Source organism: Culex pipiens, chromosome 3 (assembly GCF_016801865.2).
Source record: "Culex pipiens pallens isolate TS chromosome 3, TS_CPP_V2, whole genome shotgun sequence".
Lineage (NCBI taxonomy): Eukaryota > Metazoa > Arthropoda > Insecta > Diptera > Culicidae > Culex > Culex pipiens.
In genome coordinates this window covers 154629040-154646200 of record NC_068939.1, presented here as the reverse complement: position 1 = coordinate 154646200, position 17161 = coordinate 154629040, and the positions used below count along the sequence as shown (strand labels likewise).

The following is a 17161-nucleotide window of genomic DNA, read 5'->3' as shown; positions in this document are numbered from 1 at the left end:
TGTCCCGCACCATGTGGCTTGTCGCTCCAGAATCCAGAAACCACTCAACTTTTCGACCCACAGCAGGCGACGACCAATCAGCAACGTTGCCCGTAGCAACGCCAAACGCAATCTGGTTTTCGCTGGTCACGTTAGCTCTGCCAGACTTACCAGACCTCCAGCTTCTTTCCGATTCCATCTCGTCCGACCGTCCGTCGGGACAATCCGCTCGTTTGTGGCCATACCCACCACATCCGAAGCACTTTAGCGCTCTTCTTCTCCTGCTGACGAACGACGACTCACCAGGACAGCTCTCCTCTTCACTTGGAACATCTTGACCGTTCCGCTTGGCCTGTTCGTCCAGCAAGCGCTTTTTGATGTACTCAAGGGTCACGTCCTTCGGCTCGATCGTTTCAACCGCCGTCACCAGCGCGTTGAATGACCTGGGAAGCGCCAGTAGCAGCTGGCAAACCACGTCCTCCTTTTCCATCTTCACGCCGGCCGCTTTAAGCTCCCGCAGCAACTTGTCAAACTGGACAAGGAACGCCGGGACATCCCCGCCTTCAGCCAAGCGGAGTTCCTGGAACCGCTTCTTCAGGAACAGCTTGCCCGCAATCCCGACGCGCTCGAACGTGTTGCGCAGCGCGTCCCATGTCTCCTTAGCCGTCCGCGCGTCCTTCACGTGGTCCAGCTGATCCTCGGCTATGCGGTTGACCAAGAGATTCCTGCAGCTCCGGTCCTTCGCAACCCGTTCCGCCCGACGCGCCCGCTTCTGCAGCTTCTGATCCTGCGTGTCCGACTGCAGCTCCGCAAAGGCCCCCAGGTTCAGCGGTTCGGCCACGCAATCCAGCAAACCTTTTGCCTCCAGGAGGACTTCCATCCGGAACTTCCAGTTGCCGAAATTCGATCCGTCCAGCAACCAAATTTTCTCCTCCGACATCTTGAAACCTTGAAAAACTTCAAACTTCTTGAGCGTACTCTGGGCCCATTACCTGATGAAGTCAGAGGAGCTTTAGAAAAACGGTCTTTATTGAAGAATCGTCAGACTAGGAATGAAAAGTTACAGTTGACCGCACACAGTAGCACACTGCGATCTGTTGATCGATACCACAATCGTCTCCATGGAGCTGGTTGGGTGGTTGCCTCCCAACATTCAGAACATTAGAAATTGAAGACATTGGAGAGAAGCATGCAGTAACATAGCTTTATCTTACTTTATTCACTCAATTTTGACAAGAATTGTTCATGGAATGACTAGAATTGTTACGATTTGCTACAAACCCGTCGTTCAGTCGTCGATAATCTCCACCACCTCGATGACGGCGTTCTTACGATTCGGCCCAACCACAGCCGGTCCAGCAGCCTCCCGGAATCTACGATAGATGTCAAACAAGGCTCGCTCTGCCCGGCTGGAAAACATCGCCGTCGCCGAGCCAAAGTCTTTGTCCAACTTTTGGGCCAATTCACTCCCAAGCAGTTTATCAAACTCGTCATATCTCAGAGAAATCTTCGTGTCCGCTGCTATCGGCGGCGTAGAAGCTTCTTCAACTGGAGCTTCCGCCGGTTTCGTTACCTCCAAGTACTCCCGCATCGCGTCCTCGTCCATCGTGTAGTCCTCATCATCGTCATCGTCGTCGTCGAAATCCTCCAGAAACCGCTCCAGTTCCTGCTCTTCGTCCTGGTAGTCGGCCGCTCGATTCCACGGAAACAGCGCACTGTCGCCAAAATCCCGGCAAATCTCCTCTCGCTGAATGTACCGTTGGTTCACCAGCTGCATTATCCGGGCGCACTCGATGATCGAAAAGGTTCGCCCGTCGCCCGTTGCACACCAGTTGTTCACCTCGGTAGACCAGCCGTTCGCCAGACCTCGGAACAGATTGATGGTTGGTTTCAGAACCTGGCAGGACAGTCCGAGCAGGATGATGCCCAAGTTTTTGCACGTAGAGGTCAGCTCCATCGTTGGGTCGATCTGAGATTCGTCAACGAACATGATCACCGGCGTTGCGATGTGACACTGTTCGAGGTACTTCTGAAGAACCTTCTTGAGGTACGCAATCAGAATCTTTGGCGTGACGGTGCCGTGCTGCTGCGGTACGATAGCGCAGTTTCTCGGAGCAGCTTTCACGATCTGGTCCGGGATTTCACCCTTGTACGGGTAGACGATCAACGGCTGCAGCACATCCCCCGCAGCGGTCACCGTGTACAGCATATTGGCGTCCGTCAGCGCGTCCTTAATACTGCTTGGAATGTCCATCCGCTCCTTAAACTTGAACTCGTCGCACAGAAACACCCGACTCGAGTCGTTCATAATCTCCAGCGAGTGCGTCTCCGCCAGATAATCCTCGATGTGCGCGAACCAATCCGGAACGGCTCCGACAAACTTGCGCTCCTTCTCCGCGTCCACCGCCAACCACCGTTTCAGAAACGCCTCGTACTGACCAGCATCGCCAAACGGCTGCTTCCGCACCCCTCCACCGCCCTTTTTCATGAGCAGTTCGGCGGCCGCTTCGACGCAGCGCTTCCGCACCGTGAAGCCCCGCTTGCAGCAGTCGGTCATCCAGTCGTGCAGCGTTTGCTCCTCGTGCGGTTGCATCGTCCCAGCGACGACCAACTTTTGCAGCCGGCTCAAGTACGTGGTCAGCGTCGTACGCGGGATGTTGTAGGCTTGGGCCGCCTGCCGGATCGAGCACTGGCGCCGGCGGATTAGCGCGATCGCGTTCCGGATGTCCTGGTTCGAGTAGTTGTGGTTGCGGCGGTGTCGTCTTCGTCGCAGGACTGGAATGGGAAGGGCTATTAGGTTGGTTGTTTTGGGGTGCGTTGATGGTCAACTTACTGGATCTACTGTTCATGGTGTTCCATCGGGCTGATTGTTGTTGTGTTCATTCACAAACTTTTCATTGATTGACAGAGCGACGCTCTGACGTTGGTTTGTAAAGGGCGTATTCTTTGTTTTGATGCTAGGCATGCGTGGGCTAGACAATTTGTCGCGTTTTCATGATAACCGCGAAGTTGAAGCACAGACAAACAGACGGGACACTCGAGTGCGGAACCATCGTCCTCCAAAAACGGCTACACTGAAAAAATCTGACATAGCAAACTCAAGTGTTTTTTCACGTGAGCTGCTCCAAAAATCATCACGATAATTTCACATGCTTATCCAATGACTTCGATAGTTTTTTCTGGTTCCATTGATGTGAAAATCATTTGAAATCAGCTGATCCCAACCGAAAACCGCTTCACTCTTTTATCACATGGTGTTCACTGCGGATTCAAGTGAATTCCACTTCGATTTGCCCCATTTGACTTTTCCTTTGATAGTGAAGGGAAATTCACGTTAAAACCAGATGTTTTGAATTTGAATGTCGAGTGTTGCAAATTAGTTCAGCAAATCAATAAGCAAGATGGCGAGAAGGAAAAATTCACGATTTGAGCTCGTCTTTTGAACTCGTTTTTTATTTCAATTATTCAAGGTATTCGTCTGAATTTTCACAAAGAATCGTTATTTTGACGATGGTAAGTAATGATGCAATTATAAAGTAATGCTTTGCTAAGAAGTTTCATAATACTTTTTGTTTCCAGGAAACCAAGTTCGTGAGTCTTTTTTCAAGTGCAAAACATCCTGCGGATTACTGTGAACCGGATTGGGATGCAGCTTTAGGAGCATTCAGTGCTGGTGTTCGAGGACTCCGAAAGTGCAAAATTGTCCACGAAAGAGTATTTGCGGACAGTACGATGTGTACTTAAGTGACCAGTGAATGAGGATGACCAAGAGTTATGTGTTGTTGATAATTAAATATATGCGTGAAATAAAATGTGAAAAATAAAAAAAACAATTTTTGGATTTTTTTACCGATATTTAACAGCAACAAAAGAAAAAAAAAGTACGTGATTCCCATTTCACATTCACAAGGATTTCACGTGACAATCATGTGCGATGACACTTGAAGGTAACGTGTTTTTCATTTAATTATGATGAAAATTTCACTTGAATTTACCGCATCGCATTTTGAACCATTTTGATATGATTTTCACATGACATTCACATGCTTAGTGGTATGGGGCAGATTCATGTGTAAAACATGTGACATTACTATGTGCCTTTCTTTCAGTGTATTTCAAATGCATTTTTGTTTCGGCATCCACTCACCCGGCGCTGATGGCGCTGCTGTCGTGACAGTTCGCCCGTCTTTTCTTAGTATGTGTGATGTGTGTGTTTTTGTTTTTCTAAGTTGAGCGTGAGCACGTGTGAGACAGCGAATGAAAACAAATAAAAATATGATGGAATTCCGGAATTCTAACGGTGATCCATAGTCCATGCTTTGCGGGACAAGATTTTGGCAGTCTGGGCCAAGGTTAGATGAGCGGCAGACTAGCGAGGACATACCTTTTGCCCCACTATTAACCCGGTAGGCCTACTCAACTGCCTGCCGATGTCGAGGCTGCTGCTGAGGCGCCCGCTACTGTGGAGGATGCCGGATCCTTCGGAGCAACCTGCTTATCCTTCGTAAACTGCTGCTCAGATTGCTGCTGCTGGTCGTCCTTTTGGCTTTTTGGTGATGTTCCGTCGATCTATTTTGCAGCAGCGTTTTTTGGAATCTTTGCATTTTTTTTTCGTCTCATTCGCCATTTTTTTGCTTTTGTTTTTGGCGTAACTTAACTGCGCCGTGGACACGTTCCCCGCGGATGTTTCCAAACCCCCCCGGGGAGGGGGATTCTTCGACCGAACTTGGAAGCTACGGGGAGGACCAGTGGTTTGGTCTCTGTCGTTGCGGTTGTGGTGCATCGTTGCTGGTGCTGCGCATGATTTGTCTCATGAGGTTCTGCCAATGGAAACGGAAGCAACCGTGGAACCGACCCACCGTCATCTTCGGATGTCGGTGTTGATTTTTTTAATCGGGTACTGACGATCAGCAACAGACTAATTTTGAAGCAGCTGTTGTTGTTTACAATCGTTAAGGCTTGATTATCTCACGCATACACTGACATGACACGTAACAGTAATGAGTTTGTATTGGTATGTTTTGGGCTGCGCTTCGGCATCAGCTCACCAGACAGCGCTGGCGTCGCCGTGATTAGGTGGTTTGATGAAGGACGATGGATTTCAAAAATAATTTGTATGGAGAGTCACGTCTGTTTGTCTGTGGTTGAAGATTGCCGTGAAATGCTCTGAATTGCTGCCGTGATTTTCGCAGTTTGCGCTTAGAAGTGTCATTTCAGTAGTTCCATGTGCAATATCGAAAAAATAACATAAATAATAAATCGTCGTCTGCTAAAAAAGTTCTAAATTCAGGTCACAATTTTCAGTTTTATAAAGCAAAATGTTACGAACTATCCTCAAGCTCGCGGACACTAAGCAGAAGGTGCTGTTGGCACGGAACTATGTCCGGCGGGCCCGCAACCCTGGCGTGGATCGTCAGATGGGCCTGCTGAACGATGACCAGCTGAAGACCGACCTCGAAGAGTTGGAACAGATCGATGAGGTGGACTTTAGTGGGGTGGCAAAGTCGCATCGGCAGTACGAGAAGGAAACCCAGCAGTACCGGGAGCGCCTGCAGAGCTGGATCGTCGGGAACAAGTACTTCAAGACAAAGCAGCTCAACTTTCTGACCTGGTCCGAGAAGGAACAGATCCGCTACCTGCACAACTTTGACCCGGAAGATTGGACCATCGACAAGCTGGTGGAGAGCTTCCCCGCGGATCGGTACACCGTGGCGAAGATCGTCAAGGCCAAGTGGACGCCGCGGGATGCGGGCCGAGTTCAGCGGCACGACGAAACCGTCCGCGAAAACTGGGAAATGCTGAAATCCGGGAGGATTAAGAACATTGACGACGGATTCGCCGAACACCTGAACAAGTTCGTTCATAGAAACTTCCAGGAAGTCCAGAAACCTAAGTTGGAAACCAAGCGCCTGTACGAGATTCAGCAGCTTCCGGAAGGCGGCGAATTTTCCCAAATCATAACCAGCTGCAAGAAGTACGCTGACACTCCTGTCGAGGAACAGAAACTTCTAGGTGAAGAGCAACGCTCCGCTTCAACCCCGGATATCCCGTTCAGAGCTCCCAACGATGATATGTTCCTGATGGGTGAGGTGTCGGATCGTCGTCACAAAACGCTGCGGCAGATGAAACATGAGCAAGGTACTCCTCCAGCAGTAGAAGCGACACAATCGCAAATGGTCAACACCGATCTTGTGGAGCGAATCGAGGAGTTGAAGGTGCAAAAGCACGAAACGGGAGCGGTTCCCCTGCCAGAGATTAGAGGTGCTGCGCGGTCAGAAATTCGGGAGTTCGTCAAAATCCCCAAGAAACTGTACCGCAAAGGCGCCACGTATCAGCTGGACGATTGCTTCTACGACGACGACGGAGAGTTCCTATACAGAGTGCCTGGCATGGCGGGACGAAGCGGTCGCTGAGGTCACGCGTTACTTGATACTGTTATTGTGATTCCGTAGCATAAGGTTAGGATCTCGAGTAAAGTTGCACAGTTGAAAGAAAAGCGTGATTAATTTCCAGGAAAGAAACTGTCCTTTATTCATAACTCAACATCCTACGACGCTCTCAATCAGATCGCATCCCGAAAGAACCGTATCCGACGCGAGGATGATCTTTCCGCCGGTCCACTTCTCTACCACGTGGCAGGCTGCCACTTCCGCATAACTAACACCCCCGACCACAAACACGAAAATCGTCTTCGCCTTGAGCGGCAGCAGCAGGTTGACTTCCGCTTTGGCGCTCGTGATGGACAGCTCGCGAATCGTTTTCGGGACAAAGTTCTTGGCGCCGAGCTTGAGTCGTTCCAGATGGCCGAAGCGGTTGTTCAGCTCGTCGAAGCTGGTCGCGCTCAGAATCATCTGACTCAGTTGGGCCACCAGTGGAATGTAGTTGCCGTTGAAGACGTAGCTCGGGCATTGCTGCTTCTTGCCCGGTCCGGTTGGGCTGGTGGGAGAGCTGACCGGGGTGTTCGAGTCGTTGGAATCGGTGGGGAGAAGCTTCAGCTTGTTGGCTTCGATTTGAAAGGGAGATTTGAGGATCGGTATCGAAATCTGCGAGAGGATTTTCGCCTTGGTCAGGTTGGTCGTGTCGGGGAATAGTCGAGCGGTCGTCAAGCTGTTGAACACAGTCAGGTGGTGATATCCGAACGCGTTCAGATAGGCGGTCATCAGTTTGGTCATGTCTTCGCTCGTCAGTCCCAACGTCACGTGGTACAGACAAATCAACCTTAAGGTGTTGTACTTGTGGGCATCGGCCGCCATCAGTTCGTCAATGTAGGACATAATTTGCTTGCGGTTCGTGTTGGTCAAAATACTTTCCTCAATCAGTTGATGCTTCTCAAAGTTGCCACCGATTTCATCGACGATGGTTTCGCAAAGCAGCAGATGCTTGAACAATTCCTTCTTCTGAGCGGCCACCTTTGGCAACTTGTTCGTTACGTAGTCCTTCATTTCGGACAGCTTCATGTCCTTGGAGTACATCTTTCCCTCCAGCCCGAGTGCCTTCGCCTGCGAACTCAGCAATCCGATCACCTCCGAAAAGTGTCGATACCTGTTCTCCTGGTAGATCACGTCCTGCGTGGCATTCATCCGAAGGTTCGTGCTTTCCTGTTTCGACTTCTGCGGCTCATCCTTCTGCAGAATCGTTAGCTTCCCACTCTTAATCTTATTCCCAGACGACTCAATCGTCAACGACCCAGACACAAACTTGTGAATTTCCAGCAGCAACCCCGAGTAAACCACCGGAGTCAGCAAACACGACGGATAATCCCGATCCCTGTCCACAATCAGCATCGTGCTAAAATCAGGCACCTCCTTCCCAGCTCCACTCTTCACCTTCTTCCCCGCGTCAATCCGCTGCATCATCTGAAACACCTTCTCCGAGTTCTCCCCCAAGGTAAAAACCATATTCGGCCTCCCCGCCACCATATTGAACACCCTCAAACTCTGCGCGATCGAGCCCAACATCGACCGATCCTCCCGCACAAACACATCCCCAAACACATTCGGCAACTCCAAACTCAGCAGTCCCTGGTCCAGCGCAATAAAGTCCCACTGGAAGCTGTACAGCTGAACCGACCCGTACAAGCCTTCCTCCTCCAGCAGCTGCTCAAAGCTGGCCAACACCAGTGGAAACACCACCACGTGGTACTGCCCGTGGCCGGTACGATCCGCTTCCGCCACCATCAAACTGCTCGACGTTTGACTCTGGAAGCTGCTGATCTGGTCCAGCGCACTCTTGAACTGCAACAGATTCGCGCTCAGAAAGTACAGAAACTGCTTCCGCTTGGGCGGTGGGTTCTTCGGGTCAAACTTGTAGATCTTGTCGATGCCATTCTTCCTGGAAATTCATCATCCATCAATCACAGAAAAAACTCTTGTAAAAATTTAGTATAGCTATTCTGTACCTCAGCCACGAAGCACCCACCACATGTTCCAGGGGTTTGATGAGGGCCGGTTCGATCACCAGGTCCTTTTCCAGCGGGATCGAGTACAGGATGTTGCGAAGCTTTTCCTGCGCGATCTGGCGAAAGCCGAGCAGCTTCTTGTCCAGCGTTGAGTCCATCTTTCGCTATGAACCCAGGGATCTCATTGCTCCGGCAGAAGTCTCAGCGGTTAGTCGTGTTTTTTCGCGGTGTGTTTGGTGCGTTTTTCACGGCGATTCCGAGGCGTGTGCGAGCGGACAAGCCCGTTCCGGTGGTCAGAGAGGCCACAATCTGGTCGTCGTGGACACGGCGGCGGTGCAGCAGCGGAAGAGGAACGAGTTCCTGCATCCGAGCAGCAGCAGCAGGAGGAGTGAGCAGCAGCGGCCGCGGAGGCAGCTGAGGCGAGAGACGGTCGTTGGTCGGTGGAATCGGCCCCGGAGAGTCGACTGCGGTCGGCGGACCAGTTTTCGTCCAGGCCAGGTCGGAGACAACCCCGTTGTTTACGTGGCTGGCAGCAGGCAGCACAACAACAACAACAACAAGCGCGCGCAAACGAGCTTCCCGCGCATCCCGCTGCGGGCGGCAGCCAGTGCGGCCAGTTCGGCGGTGAGTGCGAAAGGCGAGTTTTTTGTTTGCTTTTAGTTTTTTTTTTTTTCTCATAGTTTTTTTTTTCCTGTTAGATTTTTTTTTTCTCATTTCTTCTGCGTTATTTTAGTCTTATTTTTGGTTTTGATTAGTTTTCTTCCGTTTTTTTCCTCAATCATGGATCCGACCGAGTCGGAACACGAGGAATCTGATTTCGATTCAACCATTGATGGTGACGAGGACGTGGAAATGGAGGACTCTGTCTCGGGAGTTCCTTCAAACACCACCAACAGGGACCACTTCCTGAAGGATAAGGATGCTGACGGTAAAGGGGGATCCACGGACGGGTCTAAGAGGAAGAAGCGAAAGCGTCCTAAATCAGATCCGAATCCGGTTCCCCCTCAACCACCGATTCCTCCCTTGACTCCAGACCCGATTCCTCCCTTGACTCCAGAACCGATTCCTCCCAATCCAGATCCAATTCCTCCTAAAACACCGGTGCCGAATCCAGATCCAAATCCCCCCCCGCCCCTGAATCCTCATTCCCAAAAACCGATTCCTCGTCCTCGTCAGTATCAAGAGGGATCGCAAACGGAATGGGTGGTCTTCTTCCGGCCCAAACAGAAGCCGTTAAACTTTGTACAGATCACCAAGGATTTGCAGAAGCACTATCCTGGGGTGGTCGAATGTACCAAGCTGAACAAGAGCAAGCTCCGCGTGATCGTGAACTCCGCGGTGCAAGCTAATCAGATCGTTACTGATCTGCGGTTCAGCATTGAGTACCGTGTTTGGATTCCGGCCCACAAAGTCGAAATCGATGGCGTGGTGACCGATGACAGTCTGTCGCTTGTCGACCTCTCAAGGGCGGTGGGACGCTTCAAGAACCCTAAACTTCCAGCTGTGGAGGTACTCGAGTGCCGGCAACTGGGCAACGTCACCTCCGAGGGTGGCCAGAAGAAGTTCATTCCTTCTGCCTCGTTCCGGGTGACTTTTGCAGGGTCAGCTCTGCCGGACTACATTGAGCTGTACAAGCTTCGGCTTCCAGTTCGATTGTACGTTCCGCGAGTGATGAGCTGCGAAAACTGCCAGCAGTTGGGACACACCAAGACCTACTGCAGCAACAAGAGCAAGTGCTCAAAGTGCGCCGGCCCCCACAAGGACGTGGATTGCCAAAAGCAGGCTGAAAAATGCCTGCTTTGTGGCGGGGAACCGCACAAAACTCGGCAGTGCCCAAAGTACAAGGAGCGCGAGGACAAGATGAAGCGATCCTTGAGGGAACGCTCCAAGAAGTCCTTCGCGGAAATCCTTAGTCAGGTGACCCATCCCAATCGCTTCGCTCCTTTGGCGGACGAAGATTCGGGGGACGAAGAATCCGATGTGGAGGTCCTCTTCCAGAGAGACGAGGAAAGTGACTCTTCCGGGCCAAACCCGAAGCGCAACAAGGCTTCCAAGTCCAGGAAAGCCGCTGGCGGCAAGGGTAAGGAAAGTGACTCGTTGAACTTCGAGGAGGATTTTCCTTTCGGTCCGTCGGGTAAGCCCGCTCCGAAGCCCGCTCCGAAGCCGACACCGAAGCCGGCACCGATTCCTCTCAAACCGCTGAAGCCCGTTCCCAAGCTGCCAAAGATCCCCCTAAAAACGGTTCCTCAACCGAATCCGATCACCGATGCCTTCAAAGGAGTCCTTCCTTTTTCCACAATCGTGGAATGGCTGTGCTCTTTTGTGAGTGAACCGACGCGTTTAATCATAAAGCGGTTTGAGCCTCTCGCTAGACACATCGGGAAACAGCTTGCTAGCACGATGCCCCTCTTGTCGTTCATTTCCTTTGATGGGTAATACACCAAAAACGAAAAACGGCATCTCCTTTCTACAATGGAATTGTAGAAGTTTAACCCCCAAGTTAAACGATTTTCAACAATTCGCATTCGAACGGGACTGTGATGTGTTTGCGCTGAGCGAAACGTTTCTTATCGGAGATGAGACGCCAGCTTTCCGGGGGTACAACATCATCACAGAGAGCAGGACAGGGCCAAATAGAGGTGGAGGCGTACTGATTGGGGTCAGGAAATGCCACACTTTTAGAAAGGTCACGCTCCCGAAGCTAGGAGGAATCGAAGCAGTCGCAGTACAGGCCAGGATCAGAGGACTGGACATTTGCATTGTGTCCGTCTATGTTCCCCCACAGGTGTCGTTAACTCGACAAAAGTTGTGGGGTATGCTTGAGCTGTTGCAGGCACCGCGACTGGTTCTGGGTGACTTTAATCTTCACAGCACCGAGTGGGGAAGCCACAAGACAGACCCTCAAGCATATCTGATTCATGAACTGTGCGACGACTTCCAGATGACCCTCCTAAACAGGGACAAGCAAGTTACGCGGATTGCAACACCACCAACGCCAACTTCGTCCGGTACGAAGGCGAGTGCCATCGACTTGTCGCTCTGTTCCAACAGTTTGGCAGTTCTCTGTGACTGGAACGTGCTCCAAGATCCTCGTGGCAGTGATCATTTGCCGATCGCTATTCTGGTTAGCCATGGCCCACAGCAATCGACAACGGTGGAGATGCCTTACGATCTGACGCGAAATATCGACTGGAAACAGTACGCGGAGGCAGTCTCCATTGGAGTTGAGTTGCGAGATGGGTTGGCACCGCTTGAAGAATATGCGTATCTGGCTAATTTGATCTATGACAGTGCGTTACAAGCTCAGACGAAACCCGTCCCGGGACCGTACATCCGAACGCGCCCTCCACTTCCCTGGTGGGACAAGGAGTGTACGGATCTCTCGGCGGCCAGGTCAGAAGCTTATGTGGACTTCTGCAAGTGTGGAATCCGAGCGAACTTCCAAAAGTACAGAGCTCTTGATCGCAGGTACAGTAATACTCTGAAGCGGAAGAAGCGAATGTACTGGCGGGAGTTCGTTGAAGGACTACCAGCAGATACGTCCATGAGCACTCTGTGGCGCGTTGCGAGGGCCATGCGTAGAGGTTCCGTTCCGAACGAGAGTGTGGAAAAATCGGACAAGTGGATATTGGATTTCGCCAAGAAGGTGTGCCCGGACTCGGTGCCGACACAACCATCATTCGACGTTGTTGATGGGAGCGATTCTAATCCTCCCTTCTCGATGGTAGAGCTCTCCATAGCACTATTGACGGGCAACAACACTGCTCCTGGTCCGGACAAGATCAAGTTCAGCTTGCTGAAAAATCTTCCGGACGTCGCCAAGCAGCGTCTGTTGAATCTGTTCAACACGTTCGTGGAGCAGAACATAATTCCACACGAATGGCGACAGGTCCGGGTGGTTGCCATTCAAAAGCCCGGTAAGCCGGCATCCGACCACAACTCGTATCGTCCAATCAGCTTGCTGTCGTGTCTACGCAAGTTGCTGGAGAAGATGATCCTCGACCGCCTCGAACCATGGATGGAACGAGAGCACTTGCTGTCAGACACGCAGTATGGCTTCCGGAGAGGCAAGGGAACAAGCGACTGTCTAGCCTTGCTGGCCACAGGGATCGACATAGCCCGTGGTAAGAAACAGCAAATGGCTTCTGTCTTTCTAGACATCAAGGGTGCATTCGATTCAGTCTCCATCGATGTGTTGGGAGTAAAGCTGCGGCGGAGCGGTCTCAATCCGACGATGTGCAACTTCCTCATCAACCTGTTGTCAGAAAAACACATGCACTTTGTGCAAGGTGATCTGGCAATCACCCGGATAAGTTACATGGGTTTGGCACAAGGCTCACGCCTTAGCCCATCCATGTATAACTTCTACGTCAGCGACATCGATGATTGCTTGACCGGAGACTGCACCCTTATACAGTACGCAGATGACGCAGTGGTTTCAATCGCTGCCAAGAAGGAAGTCGATCTGCTAGAACCCTTGCAAGATACCCTGAACAACTTGGCCCATTGGGCAGTTGGAAAGGGTATTGAATTCTCTCCGGAGAAGACGGAACTGGTCGTTTTTACGGGGAAGCATGAACCGCCGCAGCTCAATCTTTCTCTCTCGGGAAAGACTATCGAGCAGTCGGACCACTTCATGTACATGGGTACCATCTTCGATCAAAAGGGAACATGGGGGAAGCACATTAACTACCTGAAGCAAAAGTGCCTGCAAAGAACTAATTTTCTGCGCAGCGTCTCTGGCAACCGGTGGGGTGCTCATCCTTCTGACCTGCTTCGACTGTACAAGACAACGATACTCTCGGTGCTGGAATATGGCAGTTTCTGCTTCCAGTCAGCTGCGAAATCACGCTTGTTGGTTCTCCAGCGGATACAGTACCGATGCCTTCGCATTGTCTTGGGATGCATGCACTCAACTCACAACATGACCCTCGAGGTCTTGGCGGGAGTATTGCCTCTGCGAACTCGTTACTACGAACTGTCTTACCGGTTCCTGATCCGGTGTGATTACAGGAATAAACTGGTAATTGACAACTTTGAAACGTTGCTGAACCTTCACGTTGAGTCTCGGCGCATGCTTCTATATTATGACTTTATGTCATCGTGGGAGTGGAGCCCGAGCACAACGGTACAGCGCACGCCTCCGTTAACCAGCAGCACCCTGATTGGCTTCGACACGTCCATGAAAGCCGATACTCGCGGCATCCCAAACCATCTTCTGCGGGGAGTTGTACCGTCGATCTTCGCATCTAAGTACAACCATGTTCCTCCAAACAACAGATTCTTCACCGATGGCTCCAAGCTCGACGGCTGTACGGGCTTCGGTGTTCATCATGAATCTCATCAGCTGTTCTTTAAGCTGAAGGACCCGAGTTCGGTTTACGTCGCAGAGTTAGCCGCGGTTTACTGCGCACTGCGAATCATCGAGACCATGCCACCTGACCACTACTTCATCTTCACCGATAGCTTTAGCTCTGTTGAGGCTATCCGGTCTCTGAAGCCGACCAGGGAGTCTACGTTTTTCCTCACGGAAATACGTAAGACTTTAAACAACCTGGCGGCTCAGTCATTCAGCATCACGGTGGTATGGGTCCGCGCTCATTGCTCGATTCCGGGTAATGAGAAAGCGGACTTGCTCGCCAAGAAGGGTGCTGAGAGTGGAGACATTTTTGAAAGGCCAATTAGCCTACAAGAATGCTACGGTTTTCCGAGGCAGCGTGCGCTCCTGGATTGGCAAACACAATGGGACGGCGACACCAAAGGACGTTGGATGTATTCCATACGACCTAAGGTGCAAAGAAAAGCCTGGTTCAAGGGAATGGACTTGACGCGTGGATTCATCAGAACGATGTCCCGCCTTATGTCGAACCATTACTCGTCCAAGGCTCATCTTTACCGTATCAACATGAGTGATACGAACTTATGCGACTGTGGGCATGGTTATCAGGACATCGACCATCTCGTATGGGCGTGTCCAGATCACCAGGCTCACAGAATTAAGTTGAAAGATACCCTCAGGGCCCGAGGAAGACCACCAGAAATCCCGATGCGAGACGCGTTATCTCAACTTGACCTTGATGTTCTCTATCCGATCTATCAGTTCCTCTCAGATTCCAAAATATCCATTTAGTTTTCTTCCAGTTTGTTTTTCTTCAGTTAGTTTTCCTTCTGTTAGTATAACTCGCCTTCGTACAAAGCCGTCGTTTCTGGTTGCACCGGAAGCAAAGCAAGAACGCCCCAGCAGCTGGACACCGAGTTGCGGCTGAGGACAAAACGCAAAGGCCAGCAGAGCCAACCAAGACCCCTACACAATCCCCCTTCCCTTCCCACGCCTCGTCTTTAACATCAATCCCTTCCCTACTAACCCCGAGTAGGCCGCGGGTAATCGGCTCCCCTCCCACTAACATTTACACACAAGATCCTCTGTAATTATTAAGCCAAATGTAATTACAAAAGCCGACTCGGTCCTAACCAGGTCCCAGTACCGAAAAGGACCTAATAAAAATAATTTTATGAAAAAAAAAAAAAAAAACCCAGGGATCTGACACGCATGCAGTTTCCTGAAGTCCCCGCCAGAGGCGCTGTCACTATTGTTTACGTGTGGTTTTTGAAAAGGTCGTATGAAATAAATTTATAAATGTTGCTCCCAAATTATTTTTTTTTGTAGGTTTTTACTAAACGAAACGAAGTTGACTTTAGAGCTGTCGGCCACTATTGCTAGTACCAACCACTACTGTCTTCCTTTTTTTTAACTACAAGGACTTCGCCGCCCTGGGCTCCTAAGTGTTTGAGTACGGCACGGAGCGACGGCGCCGGATACCCATATTTACACAAAGAATTTTAGTGCGCGGTCCGATTGATCCACACGGGCGGGACAGCCAAGTTTTTTCTATCTTTTGCATATATTTGCGAGATAATTACAATTATTACGTACATTTTTCCACATTTTAAAATTATTAGATCAATAAAAAAAAGTCCTACTTGACGATTCAAGTAATACAATACAACACACATCTTAGCTTAAAAACTGAATAGCTTCAGTTTCCTTAAAATAAAATGAAATTATTTTTATTTTTCCTGACCGTTGGTTTAAAATGAATTGCGCTTTTAGTAAACTTACTAAATTTAAGTCGAAAATGATTTAAACTAGCTGTCACTGAACACCACAGTGCTGGTATGCCAACATTATGTGCTTGAAGGAATTAAATGCTGTTCCCCTAGTTGTCCCCTGAGATTAAATGTAAAAAAGAAAACAAAACTAAAAATGTATTTTTATTTTTTTAGCTCATGTCCGATGCGCATACGACATTTCCAAAAGCCACGCGGCAAAAACTTGGTTCGATCTTGGTTCGATTTTGACTTCACTCGCTTTATATGTGGATGACAGTCGTGACGTAGCCGTGTATGAACCTAGGTCGTGAATCATAACATTAAATTTTACAGAATCCTATCGGGCTCAAAATAAACATTACACAACTAATTTGAATCAATCGGATGCAGGTGCAATTTTACTCGTTTTTTGAAATTTGGGGCAGGAAGAAAAAGCGGAAAAAGCAGTGCAGTAGATTATGTTAAAATCATTTATTTATTTATAGGACACAAACAGGCTTGGGCCCCAATGGTGGTTTATCTTAGGGTTTGTTCAAATATTACGTCCAGAGATTTTCGGGATTTCAGACCCCCCCCCCTCCCCCCTGTCACGCACTTTTCCTATACCTTTAACATGGGCTGTCACAAAACCCTAGACCCCCCCCCCCTCCCCCTTTTCCTGGACGTAATTTTTGAACGAACCCTTACAAACTAGATATTCTAAACAAATAAGAATACAAAAAATTAAATTCTAAAATAAATACATAAATTCTTAGGAATCAGAAATATTTGCTTAAAAATGGCCATAAACTTTGGCAACTATTTGCAACGGCCTTAATATGTACAAAAAAAAACTGAAAAATAACAAAAAACAATACAAACCAAATTATAGGAACAAAAATTAATATTATAAAATTAGAAATAAAATGGTGTGGTGGGGTAAAATATTGGAAAAAAATGGATTTGATAACTTTAATAGCAATCAACCATTCAAATTTGACTAAAATGGGGTCGGAGAATTCTATGTATTTTGATGTCGAAAGTAAGAAAATAAAAAAAAACGAGAAACATTTTTTTGTTTGTGATTTCTTTATTCGAAGTCCCATAGAAACCGTCCGCATCAATAAATTGTAATTTAATTTTGAAAATAATATTTATTAATTATTATAACATATAAACTCAGATCTCCAAAAAATCAAAAACGTTACCAATTTAAAATACAGTTAGAGAACATCCATACACCAAGAGAAAACTGTTTTTAACCTCTGGCATTTACCCATATAAATTTTTAAATCCCTTTCTTAATCTAATTTTTTATGACTAAATCTTTAATTTTAGATTTTTCCATATTTTAAGAGGACTGAAAAAGACATCTTAAACCTAGTCTTAAAATAAAAGACCATCTGAGTCATTGTGATCAAAATATGGTGTAGCCTAGGGTGTAGCAGATATGAATCGTGTTTTGAGGAAAATACCGAAAATATGAAAGAAACAATGTTTAAAAATCTTTTTTTAATGCAAAATCGAATTTGCTATTGAATAGTATCAACCATGTTTTTTGCCTTCCTCACCTTACTGAGGAAAGGCTATAAAATCACTCGAAAAATTAACTTTTTAATTAGACCTCCTAGACCTACCTAGTTTGCGCAAAAGAGGTTTTGGGTGACTCACCACACATAACCTTCGGACGCCTAG

The 17161-nt window shown here is 48.8% G+C and overlaps 3 protein-coding genes across 3 annotated transcripts; 1 reads left to right on the top strand and 2 right to left on the bottom strand.

Moving 5' to 3' along the window:
* Nucleotides 1–1176: 1176 nt before the first annotated feature.
* LOC120418180 (uncharacterized) lies at nucleotides 1177–2985 on the bottom strand. The gene is made up of 2 exons (XM_039580480.2): nucleotides 2813–2985; nucleotides 1177–2754 (listed from the first exon to the last, which is right to left on the bottom strand). Exons 1-2 carry the CDS (start codon nucleotides 2826–2828, stop codon nucleotides 1268–1270), a joined length of 1503 nt encoding a protein of 500 aa, XP_039436414.1. The 5' UTR covers nucleotides 2829–2985; the 3' UTR covers nucleotides 1177–1267.
* A 2312-nt stretch (nucleotides 2986–5297) lies between these two features.
* Nucleotides 5298–6392, top strand: LOC120418175 (uncharacterized). Its single transcript, XM_039580475.1, has one exon. The coding sequence runs from the start codon at nucleotides 5298–5300 to the stop codon at nucleotides 6390–6392; it is 1095 nt and encodes a 364-aa protein (XP_039436409.1).
* Nucleotides 6393–6457: 65 nt separating this feature from the next.
* Nucleotides 6458–15857, bottom strand: LOC120418178 (vacuolar protein sorting-associated protein 33B). The gene is made up of 3 exons (XM_052710919.1): nucleotides 15789–15857; nucleotides 8378–8550; nucleotides 6458–8310 (listed from the first exon to the last, which is right to left on the bottom strand). Exons 2-3 carry the CDS (start codon nucleotides 8533–8535, stop codon nucleotides 6519–6521), a joined length of 1950 nt encoding a protein of 649 aa, XP_052566879.1. The 5' UTR covers nucleotides 8536–8550; nucleotides 15789–15857; the 3' UTR covers nucleotides 6458–6518.
* Nucleotides 15858–17161: the final 1304 nt, after the last annotated feature.

Excerpts from the sequence above, each read along its gene's own strand:
- LOC120418175 (XM_039580475.1), top strand. The coding sequence starts at position 5,298 with ATGTTACGAACTATCCTCAAGCTCGCGGACACTAAGCAGAAGGTGCTG.
- LOC120418178 (XM_052710919.1), bottom strand. The coding sequence starts at position 8,535 with ATGGACTCAACGCTGGACAAGAAGCTGCTCGGCTTTCGCCAGATCGCG. Across the intron at positions 8,311-8,377 it reads GTGGGTGCTTCGTGGCTGAG|GAAGAATGGCATCGACAAGA; the intron begins GTACAGAATAGC and ends ATGAATTTCCAG.